The sequence below is a fragment of the Eumetopias jubatus genome, unplaced genomic scaffold, assembly GCF_037043125.1.
Source record: "Eumetopias jubatus isolate StellerSeaLion01/CBP00866 unplaced genomic scaffold, mEumJub1_p1.0 scaffold_11, whole genome shotgun sequence".
Lineage (NCBI taxonomy): Eukaryota > Metazoa > Chordata > Mammalia > Carnivora > Otariidae > Eumetopias > Eumetopias jubatus.
This window is the reverse complement of record NW_028274817.1, coordinates 93,637,551-93,659,440: the sequence shown is the minus strand read 5'-3', so window position 1 is coordinate 93,659,440 and position 21,890 is coordinate 93,637,551. Positions and strand designations below refer to the sequence as shown.

General features: G+C 40.5%; 1 protein-coding gene across 1 annotated transcript in view; it reads left to right on the top strand.

The window, feature by feature from the left end:
* The first annotated feature begins 14,924 nt into the window (after positions 1 to 14,924).
* The window catches only part of TSPAN7 (tetraspanin 7), a 128,234-nt gene continuing 121,268 nt past the window's right edge, over positions 14,925 to 21,890 (top strand). Inside the window, exon 1 of the mRNA XM_028113533.1 lies at positions 14,925 to 15,043. Coding sequence (XP_027969334.1) covers positions 14,963 to 15,043 — 81 coding nt within the window. The 5' untranslated portion in view covers positions 14,925 to 14,962. The remainder of the gene's footprint in view (positions 15,044 to 21,890) is intronic.

The window sequence follows — 21,890 nt, the reverse complement described above, 5'->3', positions numbered from 1 at the left end:
ACCACTCAGGGTTGGGCAATCTTGAGTTAATCATTTTACTTGTCTGGGCAGCAGTTTACTCAGTTGTAAAATAAAAGTACTTATATAGATCAGAGTTGGGTTTCCTTTTTTAATTCAATGTTTTTGACCACAATTTATAAGAAAGGTGCACATGCACACATGCACACATACACACACACCACCTTACCCTAGGTTGGGTTTCCCAGAAGCAGACCTTGAGATAAGTATTCGAGTACAAGTGATTTATCAAGGATGTGCTTCCGGGAGCAACTGGTAACTGGTATGGGAGTTTCTAGAAGAGGCACAGCAGGAAAGGGACAGAAATCAACGAAGGGTAAGATTTCAGGTGAAGTCTCAGCCTCAGCCTGATCCCAGGAGGACCTCTGGAGCATAAAATACACCACAGAGTTTGACTCGCCTTGAGGCAAGAGAGCTGGGCTTTCACATTTCATTCCTAGTAAGTCACTGGTTACAGGTCACCAGGAAGATGTAATGTCCAGGCATTGCAGCCCACGGTACTTGTTGTAGCCAGTCCCCAAAGGTGGCCCCCAATGATGCCTGTCTTGTGGTATTCACACCTTTGTGTAGTTCCCTCCTGATACTGTTTCATGGTTGGTCTGTGTAGCCAATAAAATACAGCAGAAGTGTATGTCACTTCTGAGATTAAGATATAAAAGGCTGGGGCTTCCATCCTGGATTCTCTCTTTCTTGCATCACTGCCTCTGGCGGAAGCAAGGTCTCATTTTATGAGCAGTCCCATGAAGAGGCCCATGACACAGACTCTCATAACAAGGAACTAAGGTCTTCAGCCCACAGGCAGCAACGAACTGAGGCTTATCAACAGCCACATGAGTAAGTTTGAAGGCAGAGCCTCCAGCCCCACTCAAGCCTTGAGATGACTGCAGCCCCAACTGAAGAGTTTTACTGTACTCTCATGAGACACCCCGGGCCAGAACCACCCAGCTAAGTTGCTCTTGGATTCCTGACCCTCAGAAATTATGCAGGATGATAAATGTTTGTCATTTTGGGGCTCCAGGGCGGCTCAGTCAGTTACGCATCTGCCTTCGGCTAAGGTCATCGTATCCAGGTCCTGGGATCAAGCCCTGTGTTGGGCTCCCTGCTCAGCAGGGAGTCTGCTTGTCCCTCTGCCCATCCCCCCTGCTCATGCTCTCTTTCTCTGGCTCTCTCTCTCTCTCTCAAATAAATAAAAAAAAATCTTAAATAATAATAATAATAATAAATAAATGTTTGTCATTTTAAGTTACCAGGTTTTTGAAAAATTTGTTATGCAGCAACAGATAAATAATAGAAATATATTAGGCTAATATATCTCCAGTAGTGGAAGAATAGTTTTCTGAAGAACCATAGGGAACATTCTTTAAGAGAAAGGCACAGAGACACTGAGGAATGGACAGAACCAGAAAAAGAGACCTGAGAGGATGTGGGCAGAGCATCAATCATGTCTGCTATCATTCTAAAACAAATGTTTCATGAAACAACACTTAACCCTTATTACATGCAATGTACTTTGATAATCTCTATTTTATTATATTCTTATGTGCTTTATTAAATGACAGAGGTAAGCCCTTAAACTGATTTCAAAATCCACTAAGAGGTTGTGAACAGCAGTTGAAAAACAGTGAACTTAATCATCTTTGAGGTCTCTTTTAGATCTAAACTTTCATAATTAGAAGGCAGCTCAGTGTTCTCACAATGACAACTAACATTTATTGAGCAGCCCTATGCCAGAACTATTTCAAACACTTCACCTACACTACCTCATATAAAGACAATAAGGTAGGTACTATTAATAGCCCCATTTTACAGACGTAAAGACTGGTAAATGGCAGAGGCCAGAAGGAAACCCAGGCAGCCTGACTCCAGAATCTACTGTCACGAGGTTAGGCTCCTATACCAGACTGCTTGTGTTCAAATTCTGATGCCAAACAGTTGATCAGGACATGTTTCTAATTACGATCATGAAATAAGCCAATTATTGGAAGCCAGCAGCTGACTGATGGGGATAATTCTAACAAAAAATTTTTAGAGCCAGGGTTATGCATGTCAACTGAATTCAGAGGTTAACTCCTCAATAAGCAGCTCAATCTTCTGCTCTGCTTTAGCCATGCTGGCCTGGTCTTCACCTGAAATGTCGCCACTTGTACATTTAAATAAGATGGGGCTCTGGCCTGGGTTATAGAACATCTGCATGCTCGACTGTCTAAAGTACATATCACTACTAGATAGAAGGAATTTCAATGGACTCATTTTTATATATTGGTTTATTAAGGTACAATCAAAGATAATTCTCTAATAAATGAATCTAAATTAAAATAGATTAATCACCATTATGTAGAAAATAGTCCTACAGGAGTCAATAAACACTAATTAATCTTTGGATTTCAAAAATAGGGTCCAATAAACATTATGATATAAATGATTAAAAATGGTAAACAACAAAAAAACAACTGCACAGAACCTTGATACCTGCAACTATCATCTTTTTGGCTGAATTCTTCTGAGCCAAGTCTCCATCAATTATATCTTTTACAACACATGAACACAGTATTTATCACAGGTATTAGGGTCAGTGTAAGAGCATGAAATCCTTTTAATAAAAGATTATCAGTAACCAAAGATTCATATATCTGCTGAGTGAATTATCTAGAGCTGGACACATCTAGGGGACACATGTCAAGAGGATGTTTCAGCAGCTGCTATGTGGTGAGGTGATTTAGAATATTTAGGAAGAGGGCAGAAAGAAAAAAAATGGTTTATGTCCCACTTCAGACGCTACTGCAGGATTATGGATTATGGGGCAACAGGGGTGACTGCAACCTAGCTTAGAATACTGTTAGCAGAGGTAGGACACTGGTTTCTTGTCACCTATTTAAAAAAAAAAAAAGTCATTTTGGATATATTGCTAAAGAGGGAGTTACAGAAGTTATCACGGCTCCCCCAAGGCAAATATCAATCTAGATGTCCTGAAAAATTAACAATGTGAAATTTCAATTATAAAAGAAATACACGCTTTCATAGAACATTTAGTAAATGCAGAAGATGTAAAAAATAAAAGAAAAATCACAAAATATAAAGATATCGGATCATGAGGTAATAATTATCACTCGTGTGTGTGTGTGTGTGTGTGTGTGTGTGTGTGTGTGTGTGTCTCCAAATTGGCATCATACTATATATATTTTTTACAAGTTCACTTTTTTCACCAAAAACATACTATGGGAATTTCTCTGTATCAAAGTATTCTACTACTACATTGATTTGATGGCCGCAGAGAATTCCATTCTACGGACATGTAGCATTTGTAACAGTATCGAGTCAAGCAAACAGAAATTACGCTATACATTTAATGCAGAAACAACTTAATGCTAATGATTTGCCACAAAGTTATAAAAAGTGCTAAAAAAAGGAAAAAGGTGTGTATTAGTTAGCTACTGATATGTAACAAACCACTGCAAATTTACAGGTATAAAACCAGTTATTTAGGAAAAAATTCTGTGGTCAGCAATTTAGGCTGGGCTCCTCTAGGCAGTTCTCTGGTCTCAGTTGAGGTCCCTAATACATCTGTGGTTGGTTGTGGATTGGCTTTGCTGATCTTGGCTGGGCTCCCTTACAGATTTGAGACCTCAGCTAGGACAGGAGGGCTGGCTAGACTCTGACACACATGGTTTCTCATTCTCTAGCAGGCTAGCATGGGCTTATTCCATTAGCAGTCATGAGGCTCCAGAGAGTGAGCAGAAGAATGAGTTCCCCTGAGGCCTCGGCTTGGGACCATCATAATGCTACTTTCTCTGCCTTCTGTTGTTCAAAGTAAGGAACAAGGCCAGCCCAGATTCAAAGAGTGGAGAAATAGATTCCACTTTTTATGGGAAGAGCTTCAAAATCACATGGCAAACGGGCATGGAAATAGGAAGAGAAAGGATTCTGTCCAGTTTTACAAACAAATGATCACAGTGTGTCTTACCTAGGGACTAGAAAGCTGCTACCACTTTTGAGCTGGAGGCCACAAGCTCACACTTGATGCTGACCTATGAGAGATACTATTGCCACCTCTTTTGGAGGTCCTGCTACCACTGAATAGAAACCCAGCAGTCTATAACCTTACTAATGCCATTAAAAGTGCACATAAAACATTCTCCAGGATGGATCACATGTGAGGCCACAGAACAAGCCTCAATAAATTTAAGAAGATTTAAACCACATCACGCATTTTTTCCAACCACAGCAGTATGGAACTAGAAATCAATTACAAGAAAAAAAAAACTGGAAGAAACACAAACATGTGGAGGCTAAACAACATGCTACATTGACCAATGGGTCAATGAAGAAATCAAAGAGGAAATTAATAAAACACATGGAGATAAAATGAAAACACAACAGTCTAAAATCTTTGGCATGCAGTGAAAGCAGCTCTAAGAGGGAAATTTATAGCAATATAGGCTTAACTCAAGAAACAAGAAAAATTTCAAACAATGTAACCTTATACCGAAAGGAGCTAGAAAAAGAAGAATAAAGCCCAAAGTTAGTAGAAGGAAGACAGGAATAAAGATCAGAGTGGAAATAAATGAAATAGAGACTAAAAAAATAAAAATAAAAAAGATCAATGAAACAAAGAGCTGGTTCTCTGAAGAAGTAAACAAAATTGATAAATCTTAAACCAGATTTGTCAAGCAAAAAGAGAGGACTAAAATAAATAAAATCAGAAATGAAAGAGGAGAACTAATAACCAATACCACAGAAATACAAAGGATTATGAGAAACTACTATCAAAAATTATATGCCAACAAATTGGACAACCTAGAAGGAAGGGATAAATTCCTAGAACCATACAATCTTTGAAAACTGAATCAGAAAGAAATAGGAAATCTGAAGAGATCAATTTCTAGCAATGAAATTGAATCAGTAATCAACAAACTCCCAACAGAATTCTGAGACCAGAAGGATTCACAGGTGAATTCTACAAAACATTTAAAAAAGAGATACTACTTATTCTCCTCAAACTACTCCACAAAATAGAACAGGAAGGAAGCTTCTAAATACATTCTACAAGGCCAGCATTACCCTGATACCAAAACCAAAGACAATACAAAAAGGAAAACTACAGGACAATATCCCTGATGAACACAGATACAAAAGTCCTCAACAAAATATTAGTACACTGAATTCAACAATACATTAAAAGGATCATTTACTACAATCAAGTGGAATTTATTCCAGGGATGCAAGGATGGTTCAATATTTGCAAATCAATCAAGGTAAATACCACATTAACTAAATGAAGGATAAAAATCATGATCATCTTAATAGATGCAGAGAACACATTTGATAAAATTCAACATCCATTCATGATAAAAACCCTCAACAAAGTGAGTTTACAAGGAACATACCTCAACTTACTGAAGGCCATATAGGAGAAACCCACAGGTAGCATCATGCACAATGATGAAAAAACTGGGAGCTTTTCCTCTAAGATCAGGAACCAAACAAGGATGTCCACTCTCACCACTTTTATTCAACATAGTACTGGAATTCCTAGTCACAACAATCAGGCAAGAAAAAGAAATAAAAGCATCGAAATTGGTAAGGAAGAAGTAAAATTGCCACTATTTGCAGATGACATAGAAAAGCCTAAAGACTCCACCAGAAAACTATTAGAATAAATTTGGTAAAGTTTCAGTATACAAAATTAACATACAGAAATCTGTTGCATTTCTAACACTAATAATGAAATAGCAGAAAGAGAAATTAAGAAAACAATTCCATTTACAATTTCACCAAAAAGAATAAAATACCCAGGAATAAGCTTAACCAAGGCAGTGAAAGACCTGTGCTTTAAAAACTATAAAACACTGATCAAAGAAACCGAGGCTGATGCAAACAAATGGAAAGCTATATCATGCTCATGGATTGGAAGAATTAATGTTGTTAAAATGTCCATACTACCCAAAGCAATCTAGAGATTCAAAGCAACCCCTTATTAAAATGCCAATAGCATTTTTTTCACAGAAATAGAATAACCCCAAAACTTGAATAGAACCACAAAAAAACCCAAATAGTCAAAACAATCCTGAGGAAGAAGAACAAAGCTGGAGATATCACAATCCTAGATTTTAAGATATACTACAAAGCTATAATAAAACAATATGGTACTGGCACAAAAATAGACACATAGATCAACAGAACAGAATAGAGATCCCAGAAGTAAACCCACATCTCTATGTTCACCTAGTCTATGACAAAGGAGACAAAAATATCCAACAGGAAAAAGACATTCTCTTTGATAAATGGTGTTGGGAAAACTGGACACCTACATGCAAAAGAATGAAACTGGACCAATTTCTTACACCAGACACAAAAATAAACTCAGAATGCATTAAACCCCTAAATGTGAGATCTGAAACCATAAAACTCATAAAAGAAGACATAGATAATAATGTCTTTAACATTGGCTTATCAACATTTTTCTAGATGTCTCCTCAGGCAAGGAAAACAAAAACAAAAATAGACCACTGGGACTACACCAAAATAAAAAGCTTTTGCACATGAAGGAAACCATCAATAAAATGAAAAGGCAAACTACTAAATGGGAGAAGGTATTTGCAAATGATATATCTGGTAAGGGTATCCTTATGTATATGTATCCAAAATACATACTCAACACCAAATATCAACACATACTCAACAATACTCAACACCAAAAACAAAACAAAACAAAACAAACCCAAACAATCCAGTTAAAAAAATGGGCAGAAGACCTGAATAGACATTGTTACAAAGAAGACAATCCAGATGGCCAACAGACACATGAAAAAATGCTCAACATCACTCATCATCAGGGAAATGCAAATCAAAACTACAATAAACTATCTCCTCACACCAGTCTAAATGGCTAATATAAAAAAGACAAGATATAACAAGTTTGAGTGAGGATGTGGAGAAAAAGGAAGGCTTGTGCACTCTTGGTGGGAAGGTAAATTGGTGCAGCCACTGTGGAAAACAGTATAGAGCTTCCCCCCAAAATTAAAAAGAGAATTACCATATAATCCAGTAATTCCACAACCGAACCTGAAGAAAATTCAAAAAGATATATGCACCCCTATGTTTATTGCAGCATTATTTACAATAGCCAAAATAGGGAAGCAACCCAAGTGTCCACCTATAGATGAATGGATAAAGAAGATGTAATATGTATTCCCATGTGGTTGAGATCTGAAGGGATTATTCTTAAGTCATAATTATACATTTTTTGTACATTTTTGTATACACTTTTGTATCCTCAAATACACAAAAGTTTTATCTACATTTCCCTATGTCCAATAGCTGCAGGATAAATATGAGATCCCAATAACAATTTTTTTAAAACTGTTTCTAGGGTTTAGCCTCTATATGCAGTGTTTCTTTTTAATAATTTATTTTTTTACTATAAATATAATATTTCTTGCAAAAAATCAAATAAGCATTTTCAGTGATGAAATTCTATTGTAATACAACTCACTGCTCAAAGATTGTCACGTATTTTCATCCTGATTTTTTCATATGAACACTCTAATACACTTTATTTTTATATTTATAGAGGATTATAATTCTATTCTATAAGTTGTTTTTATAAGTAAAAATTATATATTATGTATTATATCTTGAAGAACCTTCTGTTTTAATATAGCTGACTGTATCTAGTATTAAAAACCTGTATCATAGAATTCTATGGTATAGATACGCTAAAATTTTTTTTATGGTTCGTCTTCTCCAGTAGAGTACATACTCCCTGAGGACAGGGACCTGGTTTGGTTTGGTCATAGCTATATCCCCAGTGCTTACAAAAGTGCCTGGCAAATAGCAGGTGCTCCAAAATTTTGTAGAATAAATGACTAAATGGCAAAACACTATTGATGAATATTTGTACTGTTTCCATTTTTTACTCTTTCAATAATGAATTTTGCAATTAGTAATCTTATAGGTATATTTTGTACACCTATTTATTTTTGTAGGGCAAAATCCTAGAGAAGGAATAAACCAAACCAAACCAAACCAAATTGGAGAACTTCAACCCCTCTCAAATTCCTCCCAGCATGTTCAGGAAGTCCCCAAGTGTAAAGGGAGGTGGCACTTGATTTTATAAATCTGGTCTTCCTACGTATCACCTAGTACTACTACTACAGTCTCACAAATGTAGTCCTGTTACTAAGTGGCATTGACCTTTTCCTTCATTTTAGCTTGTGCTGTTTGAGGAAGTTGTCTGAATGTCTTATGTTTCCACCCCATGTTCTCAGACATTCAACTGCCTGTCGGTTGAAATGAGAAGAGTACTCTTTGTCCCCGCTAATTTTTTGTTCAGCAGGCTATACTGGTTACAAAACTTTGTGCCCCCAGTATCTTTATGAAATTTTTTTCTCATTTAGCTTTTTTTTTTTTTTTAACGTGCTTTCCCCCCAGGCTCGGGGGTAAACCCGTGTGAGGAAAAGGCATCATTCATCCCACATCCTCATCCATGTCCTATGGAGCTGTCCTCAGAACAAACCTAACCCTCTGATGCTTATGAAGGCTCCTTAAACCAAATTTGCAAACTTCAGTTTTCTCCTCTCTTCGGTTGAGTGCTTTCCCAAGTGGCTTCTGCAAACATACCTTTAGCAGGTGCAGTGTCACTCCTGTAGATATTTCTGATACCCAGGGTAAAAGTCATCTTTGTGTTCAGGTAGGGAGGGACCCTGGAAACACACAAATAGAAAAATTTAGATGAATGCACATACACTCAAATTTCATCTCAGCAAGTTTTCAAACAGTTCAAGATCCCCCCCCCCATTAAGTCCTACAACTTTAGTGTTTTAATCTTTTGGGAGGGATTCCTTTGTAAATATTCTCCTTTTCCATTATAAATGTTATATACGCTCATTTCAAAATTCTAGGAAAGATAGTAAATATAAAAAAAGAGGAAATTAAGTCATTCATTAACCCCACCATCCAGAGCTACTGGTGTGAAAATTTTATACACATTTTTAATATGTAATCTCTATGCCCAATGTGGGGCTTGAATTCAAGACCCCAAGATCAAGATTCATAGGTTCTACCTACTGCACCAGCCAGGTGCCACAATTTTATACACATTTTATTCTAATTTCTTTTCTACATGTTCTTACACAGTTGAGGTCATACTGCATATTTTTATATGACTTTTTTCTTATTAGAACAAAAATTTCCCAGGGTGCCTGGGTGGCTCAGTCAGTTAAGCATCTGCCTTCGGCTCAGGTCATGATTGTAGGGTCCTACAATCAAGCCCCCCATCGAGCTCCCTGCTCATCAGGGAGTCTGCTTCTCCCTCTCCCTCTGCCCCTCACCATGCTCATGCTCTCTTCTCCTTTCTAACAAATAAAATCTTAAAAAAAACCACACAAAAGTTTCCCTTTGTCACTAAAAAGTTCTTCATACACATGCTTTGTAATAACTGTAAGCCAGTCCCTTGCTTGGATGTACTATATTTTGGGATTATTCATTTTAAAAGCTGCCCTCCAAGTTTACTCAAACTAAAAGTCATATTCAGTTCTTCCTTTTCCTTCATTACCCAAATTCACTCAGTCCTGAGGGCTGATCTATTTTTTAGGGGGGGGAGGGGCAAAGGAAGAGGGAGAGAGAGAATCTTAAGCAGCCTCCATGCCCAGCACGGAGTCTGACACAGGGCTCAATCTCAGGACCCTGAGATCATGACCTGAGCCAAAATCAAGAGTTGGATGCTTAACCGACTGAGCCACCCAGGTGACTCTTGTCTAGTCTATTCCTAAACAGTTTATATCTGCCCCCGGGCTTTCAATCCCAGCTAGGGCAGCTGTGGAGCTTTTAAAAAAATACTGATTCCTCTGGCTTCACCACAGACTAAGTCAATCAGAATCTCTGGGGGATGGAGTCCAGGCATCTCTGAGTCTACCAGCTCTCTAGAGGATTTTTATGTAGCTGGAGTTGAGATGTACCTTTCCGGTGCCTCCTCCAGTCTCACTGCCACTTCTGAGGTTCAGCCTTCATCAACTCCCAGGCAGGTGACTGTAGTTACCTCCTAACTCCAAAATTACCTCCCCGGAAACACAGGTCAGATCATGTTACTCCTACTGAGAAACCCTTCACTGCTCTCTACTGCCTACGCAAGAAAGTGTAACTTGGCCAGAGCAAGGCCCTCCCCCATCACAGCCCTGCATTTCTGCATCCTTTCCTACTCTAGGTCCTCTGGTGCACCTCGCCACTCTTCCGAGTAAGCAGTCTGCTTTTGTTCATGCTGCGCCCTAGCCTATAATGATGTCCTTCTCTTTTCCCGAAACAACGCCATTATCTTATTTGTACTTCAAGGTCCATTTCAAATATCCCACCCTTCTTCAATTAGTCAACAGTCATCTCCTGAGTGACTATTACATACCAACCATTCGGTCAACATTTTCTGATTTGCTACTGCATCTAGGTGGGGGGGGGGAATACAACAGTGAATACAATAGACAAAAACAGCTGCCATGTGGAGCTTGGTGGGAGAGGTAGACAACAAAACAAAAACATGAATAAGAAAATGGTAGGTTAAGTGCAATGTAAGGAATTAGAGCATATAGTGACTATATTGGTTATTTTGGACTGGGTGGCTATTTTCATCTGAAATGATCTTTCTGAGGAGGTGACAACTATGCTGAGATCTGAGTGGCAGGAAGGAAGGGAGCAAGCATTCTAATGATAGGACCAGCCAGCGTGAAGGCTTTCAGGTGGAACAAAGTCTGATTGAAGAACAGAAAGAAGGCCGGAGCAGCTGAAGCACAGGGGTAGAGGATAATGGGAAAGGACGTCGGAGCCAGCTCCTGGATGCTTGCTAAGTCAGGGTAGAGGGTTGAAATTTGATTCTTTGTGCAATGATGGGAAGCCACTGGAGGGTTTTAAGCAAGAGAGTGCCATGATATGGTTTGTATTTAAACAAGATCACTCTGGTGGCTGTGTGAACAACAGATTGAGGGGGTGATGGTGGCAGGGACAAGGTAGGTGCTTTGGTGGCAGTCCAGTTCTCCTTGAAGTACTGCTGAATTTAAAGCAAATCAAAATCATAAACTCCCCTTACTTTAGGCAAAATACTAAAATTCTTATTATCTAATAGGACCTGGATGGGCTGACCTCTCTCTAGCCTCCTGTATACCATCTTTGCCCCTTCTATTGAGCCTCACCGACTTTATCAGCTCCCCAAATGCAGCATTCCTTCAGGCCTCAGGGCCTTTGGACTTGCTGTGGTTGAGTTTTGTGTGTGATAAAATACACACGCAGTTTACTATTTTAACCATTTTAAAGTGTACGATCCAGTGGCATTAAGTACATTCACAATGTTGTACAACCATCACCACTGTCTAGCTCCAGAACTTTTTCACCACCTCGGGAGAAATCCCTGGAACTACCAAGCAGTCATTTCCCATTACCCCTCCCCCCAGCCCCAGGCAACCACTAATCTGCTTCCTGTCTCTCTGGACTTGCCTATTCTGGATGGTTCATACAAATGTAGTAGTAATACAGTATGTGGGCTGTGTGTCTGGCTTCTTTCACTCAGTATATTTTCAAGATTCATCTACGTTGTAGCGTGTGTTGGCACTTCACTCCTTTTTATGACTGAATAATATTCCACTGCATGCAGAGACCACATTTTGTTGATCTGTTCGTCAGCTGGTAGACACTGAGGCTGTTTCCACCGCTCATCTACTGTAACTGGTGCTACTGTGAACATTCACGTACAAGTTTTTGTTTGTACACCTGTCTGCAATTCTTTGGGGTATCTACCTGGCAATGGAATTGCTGGGGGAAATGGTCGCTGTGGTTCTCTTTTGAGCAACTGGACATCAGTGACTCTTAGGCTTGTTATTAGTCTCCCGTGGCTGCTCTAACAAAGTACCACAAAAATGGGTGGCTTGCATGACAGAAATTTACTCCCTCACAGATCTGGAGGCTAGAAATCTGAGATCACAATGTCATCAGGGCCATGGTCCCTCTGAGACTGGGGAAAATTGTTTCTTGCCTCTTCCACTCCTTGGCGTTCCTCGGCTTACTTGCAGCTCTGTCATTCCGATTGGCCACATGCCCTTCCCCTGTGTGTCCCTGTGCCTTCACATGGACCCCTCCTCATGTCTCTTCTTTTAAGGACATCAGTCATACTGGATTAAGGGGCCACCCTCCTCCAGTATGGCCTCATCTCAGCTTAAATAGTTGCATCTGCAACAACCCTATTTCCAAATAGGGTCACATTCTGAGGTACTGAAGGTGAGACTTCAACATATCTTTGGGGGGGACACAATTCAATCCATGACAAACTGACAGACGTTACTGTGCATCTTGTTAACATGGACTTGGAGTGGGGCCCGAGGTTCTGCATTTTCAACAAGCTCTCCCAGTGGATGCCAGGTTCAAGGGTAGGATGACCAACTTGTTCTGGTTTGCCAACGACTTTCCTGGCTTTAGCAATGAAAATCCAGAGTGCAAGGAAACCCCTCAGTGTTGGGAAAATTGGGATGGTTTGTCACCCCATGAAATCACCCAGACCACAATTTGAGTAGCAAGGATTTAGCGATGAGCTATGTAAATTTACCCATTAATTACATTATCAAATATTCATATTTATCTTTACATTTAAATAATCTATTTTTCCTAGAACAGTCCAGGTGTTCAAGAATCTGGACCTAAAAGTTATCCCCAGAAAGCTCCAAACTGAAATAGTTGAGCTGATGGGCGCCATCTGTGAATATCATTTGTTAACTCATGAAATTATCTATGATGCTCAGCAGTGTCCCTGTTAGGTTGAAAATTGAGATTTCTGACTCCTTTACAGGGTAATTATGCATGGGCAAGACCTTTTGAGGCTAAGCGTAGCCACTGGGTTTGAAGTGTTCAGTATCCTTTTCCTGCTGCTTACTGGGGGCTGTAAAAATATAGGAGAAAACTCTTTTCTGAAGTTGGGTTTAAGCTCATTGCAATAGGGACAGTATCCTTCAAATCTTGATTCCTATTAGGACCACCTAAAGAACTTAGAAACTGCTGAGACAGAATGATTCAGGCTACCTGGGATTGGGCACAGGTAGTTATAGTTTTTTGCTTTTTTTAAAATAAGCTCTCCAGGTGGTCCAAATGAGTAACCAGCATTGAGAATAACGGTGCGGGAACTTCCTTTAAAACAGAACCCTTGCCAATCTGTTCCTAATCTTTTTTTCACCTGCACCCATATTCCTCTCCACTCCCCTCTATGCCCACATATCCTTTTGTTATGGTTGATCATTTCCTTAAGCAGGTTCTCCTCTTCCTCCTGTTTGTGTCCTGTTTATACAATGACCTCACTGACCTGGGACCATGTACAACTTACTGGAGGTAATAATTACTCCTGCAACAACTGACTTTGGCAGGCTTTCCGCAAGCCTATTGACTTTTTTACTCTTTCGCAAAAGGTGTCCTTAACATCATCCATGATAGAGTTAGCCTGTGATAGTGTTGCTATTTTGACTGCAGAATCTCTCAGGAATCAAGCTAAATCTCCCACAGAATCTGTACTGTGTGTTCCTCTACAAACCAGCCACAGGAAATCTGGGTGGTGTGTACATTATTCTTTTATTGGGATATAATTCACATGTCATAAAAGCCGCCCTTCTAAAGTGTACAATTCAGGGGTTTTTAGTAGGTTCACGAAACTGTGCAACCATTACCACTATCGAATTCCAGAATATTTTTGTCACTCTAAAAAGAAACCCCCTACTCATTAACAGTCACTCCTTATCCCTGCCCCCCCCCAACCTCTATTTCTGTCTCTGTGGATCTGTCTATTCTGGACGTTGCCTATAAATGGATCATTCAACACCGGTCTTTTGTGTCTCGCTTACTTCATTCACTCAGATTTTTCAAGGTTCATACATGCAGCATGTATAAGTACTTCATTCCCTTTTGTGGCCAAATGATTTTACATTGCATGGATTTACTACATTATGTTTATCCATGCATAACTGATGAACATTAAAGTTGTTCCTGCTTTTGGGCTACGATAAATAATGCTATGAACATTCCTGTACGAGCTTTTGTGTGAACATGTTTTCAAATCTCTTGGGTATATATCTAGGAGAATTGCTGGGTCATATGGTATCTCTATGTTTAGCTTTTTGAGGAACTTCCGAATTGTTTCTGAACATTATTTTTTGACCTTGATACAGCTCTCTCTTTCCTGGGTGTGAGGTGGTTTGAACTTGTTAGGTTGGGGAAAATGGTTCTTAGGCACTTTAAACATTTTTATGTGCAGAAAGAATGGTACCCTCATACAGAAACTTGTTCGGCATCATTTGCAAAATTCACGTGAGGACCTCTAAAAAATGGCCTTCCTGTCGTGGCCAGGGTTTGGGGTGTCTGAGCTCCCAGGTTCCTGACCATCTCTCCAGCTGTATCTCTGGCCACCTGTCACAGTCTGTTCCTGGCACAGACAAGGCTGGCTTTCTCCAAGGACACGACTGTGGGGCCACTTCCATCCGAAAAGGCCTGGTGGGGCGCCTAAATGCAGAAACGTGACTACTTTTCGGGGATACCAGATGCAGATAGCCCTGCAAATGTAAAGCCCTACTGTGCATCGAGCAGAAACTTACGTGCCCACGGCGGCCTGGAAGAGGTTGCGAGGACCTCCGACCCCGCCCCCAGGCTCCTCCATTCCCTCCCCGCGGCCCGGCCCGGCTCTTGGCCTGGAGGTCTGAGCCTGCGCGGGCTTGCCTACGCGGGCCGCCTTCTCAGCATGCGCAGTCGCTGCCCGCCCGATCCTTAAATCGGCGCCCCGCAGAGTGCGCGCTCACGCACGCGCACGGCCTCGTCTGCGCGCGCACGGGGCCTCTCGCGGCACGCGCCCCCGCCCCGCCCCGCCCCGCCTCCTCCCCCCTCCCGCGCGCCCGCCCGCCGCCCGCCGCCGCCGCCGCCGCCGCCGGAGCTCTGTAGTATGGCATCGAGGAGAATGGAGACCAAACCTGTGATAACCTGTCTCAAAACCCTCCTCATCATCTACTCCTTCGTCTTCTGGGTGAGTGGCCACGCCGGGCGGGTGGCCGGGCCTCAGGCCGTCAATCCGTAGTGATGCTCGGAGAAAGGAAGGGCGGGGGGGAAACCCAAACCAAAAATCTCATCTCGGTCCCCTCCTTAAGGAGATAGGCTCAGGGGGCTGGGCTGGGGCTGCAGGATGGCGGGGTGCAAGCTTGGGGCTGCTCGGACCCTGGACCCCGCCCCGGTGCAGGCTGCAAGGGGCTACGTGGTGGCGGTGACTGCAGGTTGTCGACCTTTCCCAAATTTGTTTTAATGCACTGATTTATTTTTTTAAGCTCACGGGGTAGGGTCAGCCTCCAGGGAAAGTTGCGGGTTTATTCTTCGGTTTCCCTCTCTGGACACCCCTCCCCGACCTCCCTTACCAGCCTGTTCGCGGTGCCTCTAGGACCTAACCTGGCTGGGAGAGGGCGCGGGAGCACCGGGTTTGATCCCAGATTCCCGGTTATTCCCAACCCCGCGGGGCTGCGAGAGGAAGGTACCAGGAGCCCTGTGCCTGCTTGGCTCGGGAAGGGCGACCAGAGCCCCCCAAGCGCACTGATGGGGAGAGGGAGCTGCAGTCGCGCGGAGACGCACTGAGGGGAGAGGGTCTTACATAAACTAGGCTTCTTTGAGCTTCCCCGGGGACCCAAGAGGTGGGTCTTACGACCCTTTTCCCACTCCCCTCCACCCCTCCGCTCTTCATCTGGTCTGTTATTGCGCGAACCCAATCCGTAGAGTCGTGGGGGTAGACCCCCGCCACTTGGTGACAGCAATAGCGCCCCAACTCTACTCCCCATCTAACCAGTGCTGCTTCCAGTCCTTGAAGCTCAATGCAGAAGGGTGACGTCAACCCCTCAGCTGAGGCCTCGGGGGGCTGCGTGGTGCACCTCGCGGAGGGATGCGCCCTTCGCGCGGGGGTAGCTGGAGGGGGTGGGGGCAAGGCTTGTGCCTTACCTCATCCTGTTTGGCAATTCGTGGAATCGGTGCAGGGCTGACACTGCAGTGATTCACTTGGAGGGGTGGGTGGTACCTAAAGACCGTTCCCTGTTGTTTCTCTTTCCATGTAGAAACCCCCTCCCCAAGTTCCCCATTTCCACACCAAGCCACAGCCACCCTGCAGGAGAATGAATGTCTGTTACCACCTCCCCCCTCCCCAATAATTTGGGTCATTTCACCTTTCAAGGCTGTCATTTTGAAACCTGAGGCTCTGTAGAAAAAGCTCATCCCGCCTTTGGTTGTTTTTCTCTGTGCCACCCCCCCACCCCAAATAGGCCTAATTTTGGCTTGAAACCGGGCACAGTAATGTGTGAGGTACCCAGACTTGGTTTGATGGTGAACTAGGCTGTTTGTAATGACCAAGGCGGGAGCTGAGATTTATTAAGGATGAAAAAAAATCTCTAATGAATGCCCCCCCCCCCGCCCCCGTGGCATTTCCTTGTCACTGGCATTGGTGATTCTTCAGGTCGGGGAACTGTGGACTCTGGGGACCAGACATTCCTCTGCAGTGAGATAGGATTAGATTAACTGGGTATATCACACAAAGCAGACACAGAAACGGACTTTATTTGGATTGAAAACGACACAGGTTGAACATTTTTGCCGAAACTTTCCAGTTGCCATTCCTGGGAACTGGTTTAGTTTTTTTATTTCCTTAAATCTCTGTTTGGCACTTTAGTATTTACTTGACTTCCTATTTGTTATTGGAGTAAATCATATGGGTGATTATTTTTAGCTTCCTGAAAAATAGGATTTACATATATATGGAGAGGTGTTCTTCCCTCATCACTGCAGGCTGCTGAAGAAGGGAGGCTTCTAGAAGGACGCTTTTCATCTGATCTCTTTAACTCTTCTTGCTTACCTCCCACCCCCACCCCGTGCATATAATTACTTAATGCCCCCTAATACAATTTAAACAAGCACTGCATTTTATGTCCTCTGAAGTTCTTGATGCCTGCGTTCTAAGTTTTTTTAATAATCATAAATAAAATGTTTACCTGGAGAATTTTCAGTAGTTTAAATAGCATTCAATATTCATTTCACAACCGAAAGAATGAGATCTCTGCAGATTCGAGGGTATTTTAAATAAGACATTCTCATTAATAAAGTGTTGTCCAAATGTCCTGTTTTCCATTGTACTTTAAATGCTGGTTGCTTTCTTTAAAAACAACTTTGTTGAAATATAATTCACATACCATATAATTCATCCTTTTAAGAATGTACAATTCAGGGGTTTTTAGTATATTCACAGATATGTGTAACCATCACCTCAGTCAATTTTAGAGCATTTTCATTACCTAAAAAAGAAACTCCATACCATTTAGCTCTCATCCCCCCACCCTCCCCTCCCCAAGCAGTTACTAATCTACTTTCTGTCTCTGTAGATTTCCCTATTCTGGACATTTCATATAAATCATATGGTATGTGGTCTTTTGTGAATGGTTTCTTTCACTTAATGTAATATTTTAAAGATTCCTCTATGTTCCTTCTTTTTATTGCCAAATAATACTCCGTTGTATGACTATATCACATTTCGTTCATCCATTTGTCCATTGATGGGCATTGGGGTTGTTTCTATCTTTTGGATATTTTGAATAACGCTGCTATAAATGTTCATATACAAATGTGAATGTGTGTGGGTGCCTGGGTGGCTCAGTTGGTTAAGCGACTGCCTTTGGCTCAGGTCATGATCCTGGAGTCCCGGGATCGAGTCCCGCATCGGGCTCCCTGCTCAGCGGGGAGTCGGCTTCTCCCTTTGACCCTCTTCCCTCTCGTGCTTTCTATCTCTCATTCTCTCTCTCTCTCTCAAATAAATAAATAAAATCTTTAAAAAAAACAAAAACAAAACAAAACATGTGAATGTGTGAATGTACAAATGTTTGTGTGAACAAACATTTTCAATTCTCTTTGCTGGGAATTGCTGGGTCATATAGTAACTCTATGTTCAATTGTTTGAAGACCTGCCATACTGTTTTCTGAAGTGACTGCACCATTTTTTTTATTCTCCCTTGCCAGCATTGTATGGGGGTTCTGATTTCTCTACATTGTTGCCAACATTTGTTATTATCTGACTTCGTGATTCTAGCCATCCTCATAGGTATCTCATTGTGGTTTTGAGTATCCCTCATAACTAATGATGTTGAGCATCTTTTTATGTGCTTCTTGGTCATTTGTATGTCTTTCTTGCAGAAATGTCTATTCATATCCTTTGCCCACTTTTTATTTGGGTTATTATTGAGTTGCATGTGTCCTTTATGTATTGTTGATTCAAGGCTCTTATTGGATATATCATTTGCAAATATTTTCTCCTATTCTGTGTGTTGCCTTTTCACTTTCTTGATGGTGTCCTTTGAAGTACAAAAGTTTATTTTGATAAAGTCCAGTTTGCCTATTTTTCTTTTGTTGCTTGAGTTTTCAGGGTCATATCTAGGAAACTTTTGCCAAATCCAAGATCATGAAGAAAATGCTGTTTATTAGAGTGATTTATCAATTCAGTAAATACAGTTGAGAAATTTATCTTTTTCTAGCACCTAGAACTATGTCTGGCACATAGTAGGTACGCCAATATCTGTCAAAACTTTTGGGGTTAGATTAGGTAATTAACAAAAAAGATGACCTTGGTGTTCTTTTAAGTGGAAGATGGAGGGAAGATTAGGAGAATTGTTTCCTTTGTGTTTTTTGTGAATTGTTTTAATAGGACTACCTCTCTTCCCTTCCTTCAGTTTAGACTTAGGCTCAGAAGACATTTGAAAAAAAAAAAAAAAAAGACATTTGAGCTTAAAATGGTGGTAGACCAGTAGCATCAAGAAGTGGATGTACCTGAGCATTTACTAAAGCAGAAGTCTAATGTTAGGGAAGAGATCTTTGTTTTATCTGGCCTCCTCTTCTGTCTACAATCACTCTCCCCTTCTGAGGTGTTCCTCTAAAGCAGTGGTTCTCAACGGGGGACCTTATTGCCCACCTATCTCCTGACATTTGGCAATGTCTGGAGACCTTTTGGGTCACACCTGGGGATGGAGTGCTATTGGCATCTAGTGGATAGAGGCCACAGGTGCTGCTAAACATTCTATAAAGCATAGGACAGGCCCTCACAGCAAAGAATTATCTGGCTCAAAGTGTTAACAGTGCCTGCAACCTCTACACTATCAGACTTGACAATAAATCCTATGAAGAAAAATAGAGTCTTATGCAAAACTAACTGTGTTCACTGGTGTTTGCAACCACCATACCAGAGCATGCTCAACACAATCCCATGTGAGAAGAAAAACAATCTCTCTGGTGTACTGTAATTCTTTTTTGAAGATGAAAGGTAGGTAGTTCTTTATATAATAGTGTCTAAGTGGATGAGATGATTTGTCTTCCAGTAAGTGATATCACCTAAATGCTAGGTAAATGGATCCTTTATTTTCCCTGATTTATGTGTTTCATTTTCAGATTTATAGAAGAGGAGGAAAAAAAAACACACCTAGGAGTAAGTTGTCCTCCGCTTCAAAGATTAGCAAATAGTGCCTGGCACATAATAGGTTTACCCAGAAAGTATTTACTTAACAAATGAATGAATAAATGAAATTTTATTGACTACTCTTGGGTTCATTTATTTATTTCAATTTACCTTAATTGGGAGGCTTTTAAAAACAGTGTTCTTTTCAGTCTACCTGCGGTGATTTAATGTGTTCTTGACATTGATGTATACAAACATGGGATAGAGGACTTTATAAAGAACTGCTTATCCTAATGATAGTTCAGTTACTATATTTTTATGGTCATCTAGTTTGCCGGACATTTTAGTTATCTAAAATCTAAAATTGGAATTGGAATTTAATTTGTTAAACTGGAATAAAAAAGATATCTATTTTGTCCTACTACAAAGCAAAATATCTCTTCTTCACAACAAATATAATTATTTCAACAACAAGCAGGACAACTTTATAAATATGCCACTTATTAGGTAAATTCTGTTTTGATTTATTTCTTAATGCATTTTAAACACTCCTGTGAGTTCTAAATCCACTGCATCTAAATCCACTAAATAATGTGTGAAGAGAAATATCCTTTGCTTCATTCCAGCATATATTGGATTTGATTTCTTCTTTGAATATCCAAGGACCTAATTAGCTCATCAATAGTGCTATCAAATTTTCCTATGGCAAAATATGAGTGATTCTTTTTTTCATTTGGTAAGCATCACCAACCTTTCTTGGGGAGGATTTAAAAGAATAGTGGTCAATGTTTTTCTTTTTTCTTTTGTCATCCAGAAAGTTTAGGTCCTTGGGCTAAATAGAGGAGAAAAATATCTTAAAGAGCATTACCTAACATTTTTCCAAGTGTTTGAATCTTGGCACATACTAAAGTTTATACTTACTATTTTGCATATCAGTGTAATTCAATAAACATTCATTAAATGACTTTTATATGCCAGGTATCTCAATAGAATGTTTACCCACTTTTGCTAGCTGCTTCTTCATTTTTAAGTGATGCACTTGTTCTACTACTTCTCAACTTTTTGGTATTAGGTGTTATATATTGTCTTCCCACTATGGAAGATGAAGATTTAGCTTTCTCACACTCACATCCTTTCCATATTGGGGTAGACCCCAATATATCATTTATCATGATCATATACCATTCTGGTTAGAGCACTAGTCAGTGTTTACATTAATATAAGCCTGCTCACTAGGTAAGCCTACTCACAGCTGAGCCATTTAGTGTGTATATTATGATTGCTGGCACAGCTTTTTGTTTTCCCTGTAGTTAAAAATTGCCCTGTTTTATATCCTTTGCTTATACCCTTTTCCATGTTTGCCCCTAATTTATCCCCATACTCTCCCCAAGAGCTGTGTATCTTCATGCAGTATGTTCAACACTTCATGAATCCTACCCGTTCCCATTGGAGACATTTCTCCTAGATCGTTCTGACCTTCAATTTGCACTAGTCTTCTCTGAGCCTTTGAAAGAGCCAACATCATTTTACTCTCCATTTACCATCATCCTGGGGAATCCAGTCTCCTTTTATGTTGGATCCTCAGTTTCCTATATGTCCTGTTTTTCTCTTTCTTGGTTTGTTTTTTCATTTTGGTAGAGCAAATCTTCTAGTAACTTTCTGGAAAAGGATGCATGGTAGGTTACTATTTTCAGGTCTTGCAGGTGTGAAAATCTTATTTTGCTCTTACACTTAATTTGATAGTTTGGCTGAGTATAGAATTCTAGTTTGTAAATCATTTACCCTCAGGATTGTTGTTGTCTCCTCCCCTCCTCCCAGTGTTCTTGCTCTTGTTACTGTTGAGAAATCAAATCTTATTCTAATTCTTAAATTCTGTTTTTCCTTCTCTGAAAGATTTTGAAAACTCTTTCTTGTTCTTGGTGCTCTGAAATTTCACCAGAATATGTCTTGTTATATGTTTCTTTTTATTTCCTTCCTGTAGATCCTTTCAGTCTGGTAACTGAGGTCCTTCTGTTTGGGGAAATTCTCTTGAATTGTTTTTTTGATTACTTTCATTTTCCCTATCCTCCCTTTCAATGTTGTACCTCTTAGATTCTCTAATTTTCTTTCCTATTTTTTACCTCTTCATCTTTTATTTAAGATTTTATTTTTAAGTAATCTCTACACCCAACATGGGGCTCGAACTCACAACCCCCAAGATCAAGAGTTGCATGCTCCACCAACTGAGCCAGCCAGGCGCCCCACCTCTTCATCTTTTTGGCTCTACTTTATGGGACATCACTCCCACTTGATTTTGCCTGCTGTTGCATTTGTCATTTGTTTTATATGTTGATTTCTAGGAGCTCCTTTTTGAGATCTGAATATTTCTTTTCCTAGCATCTTGCTCTTGTTTCAAAAATGTAATATCTTT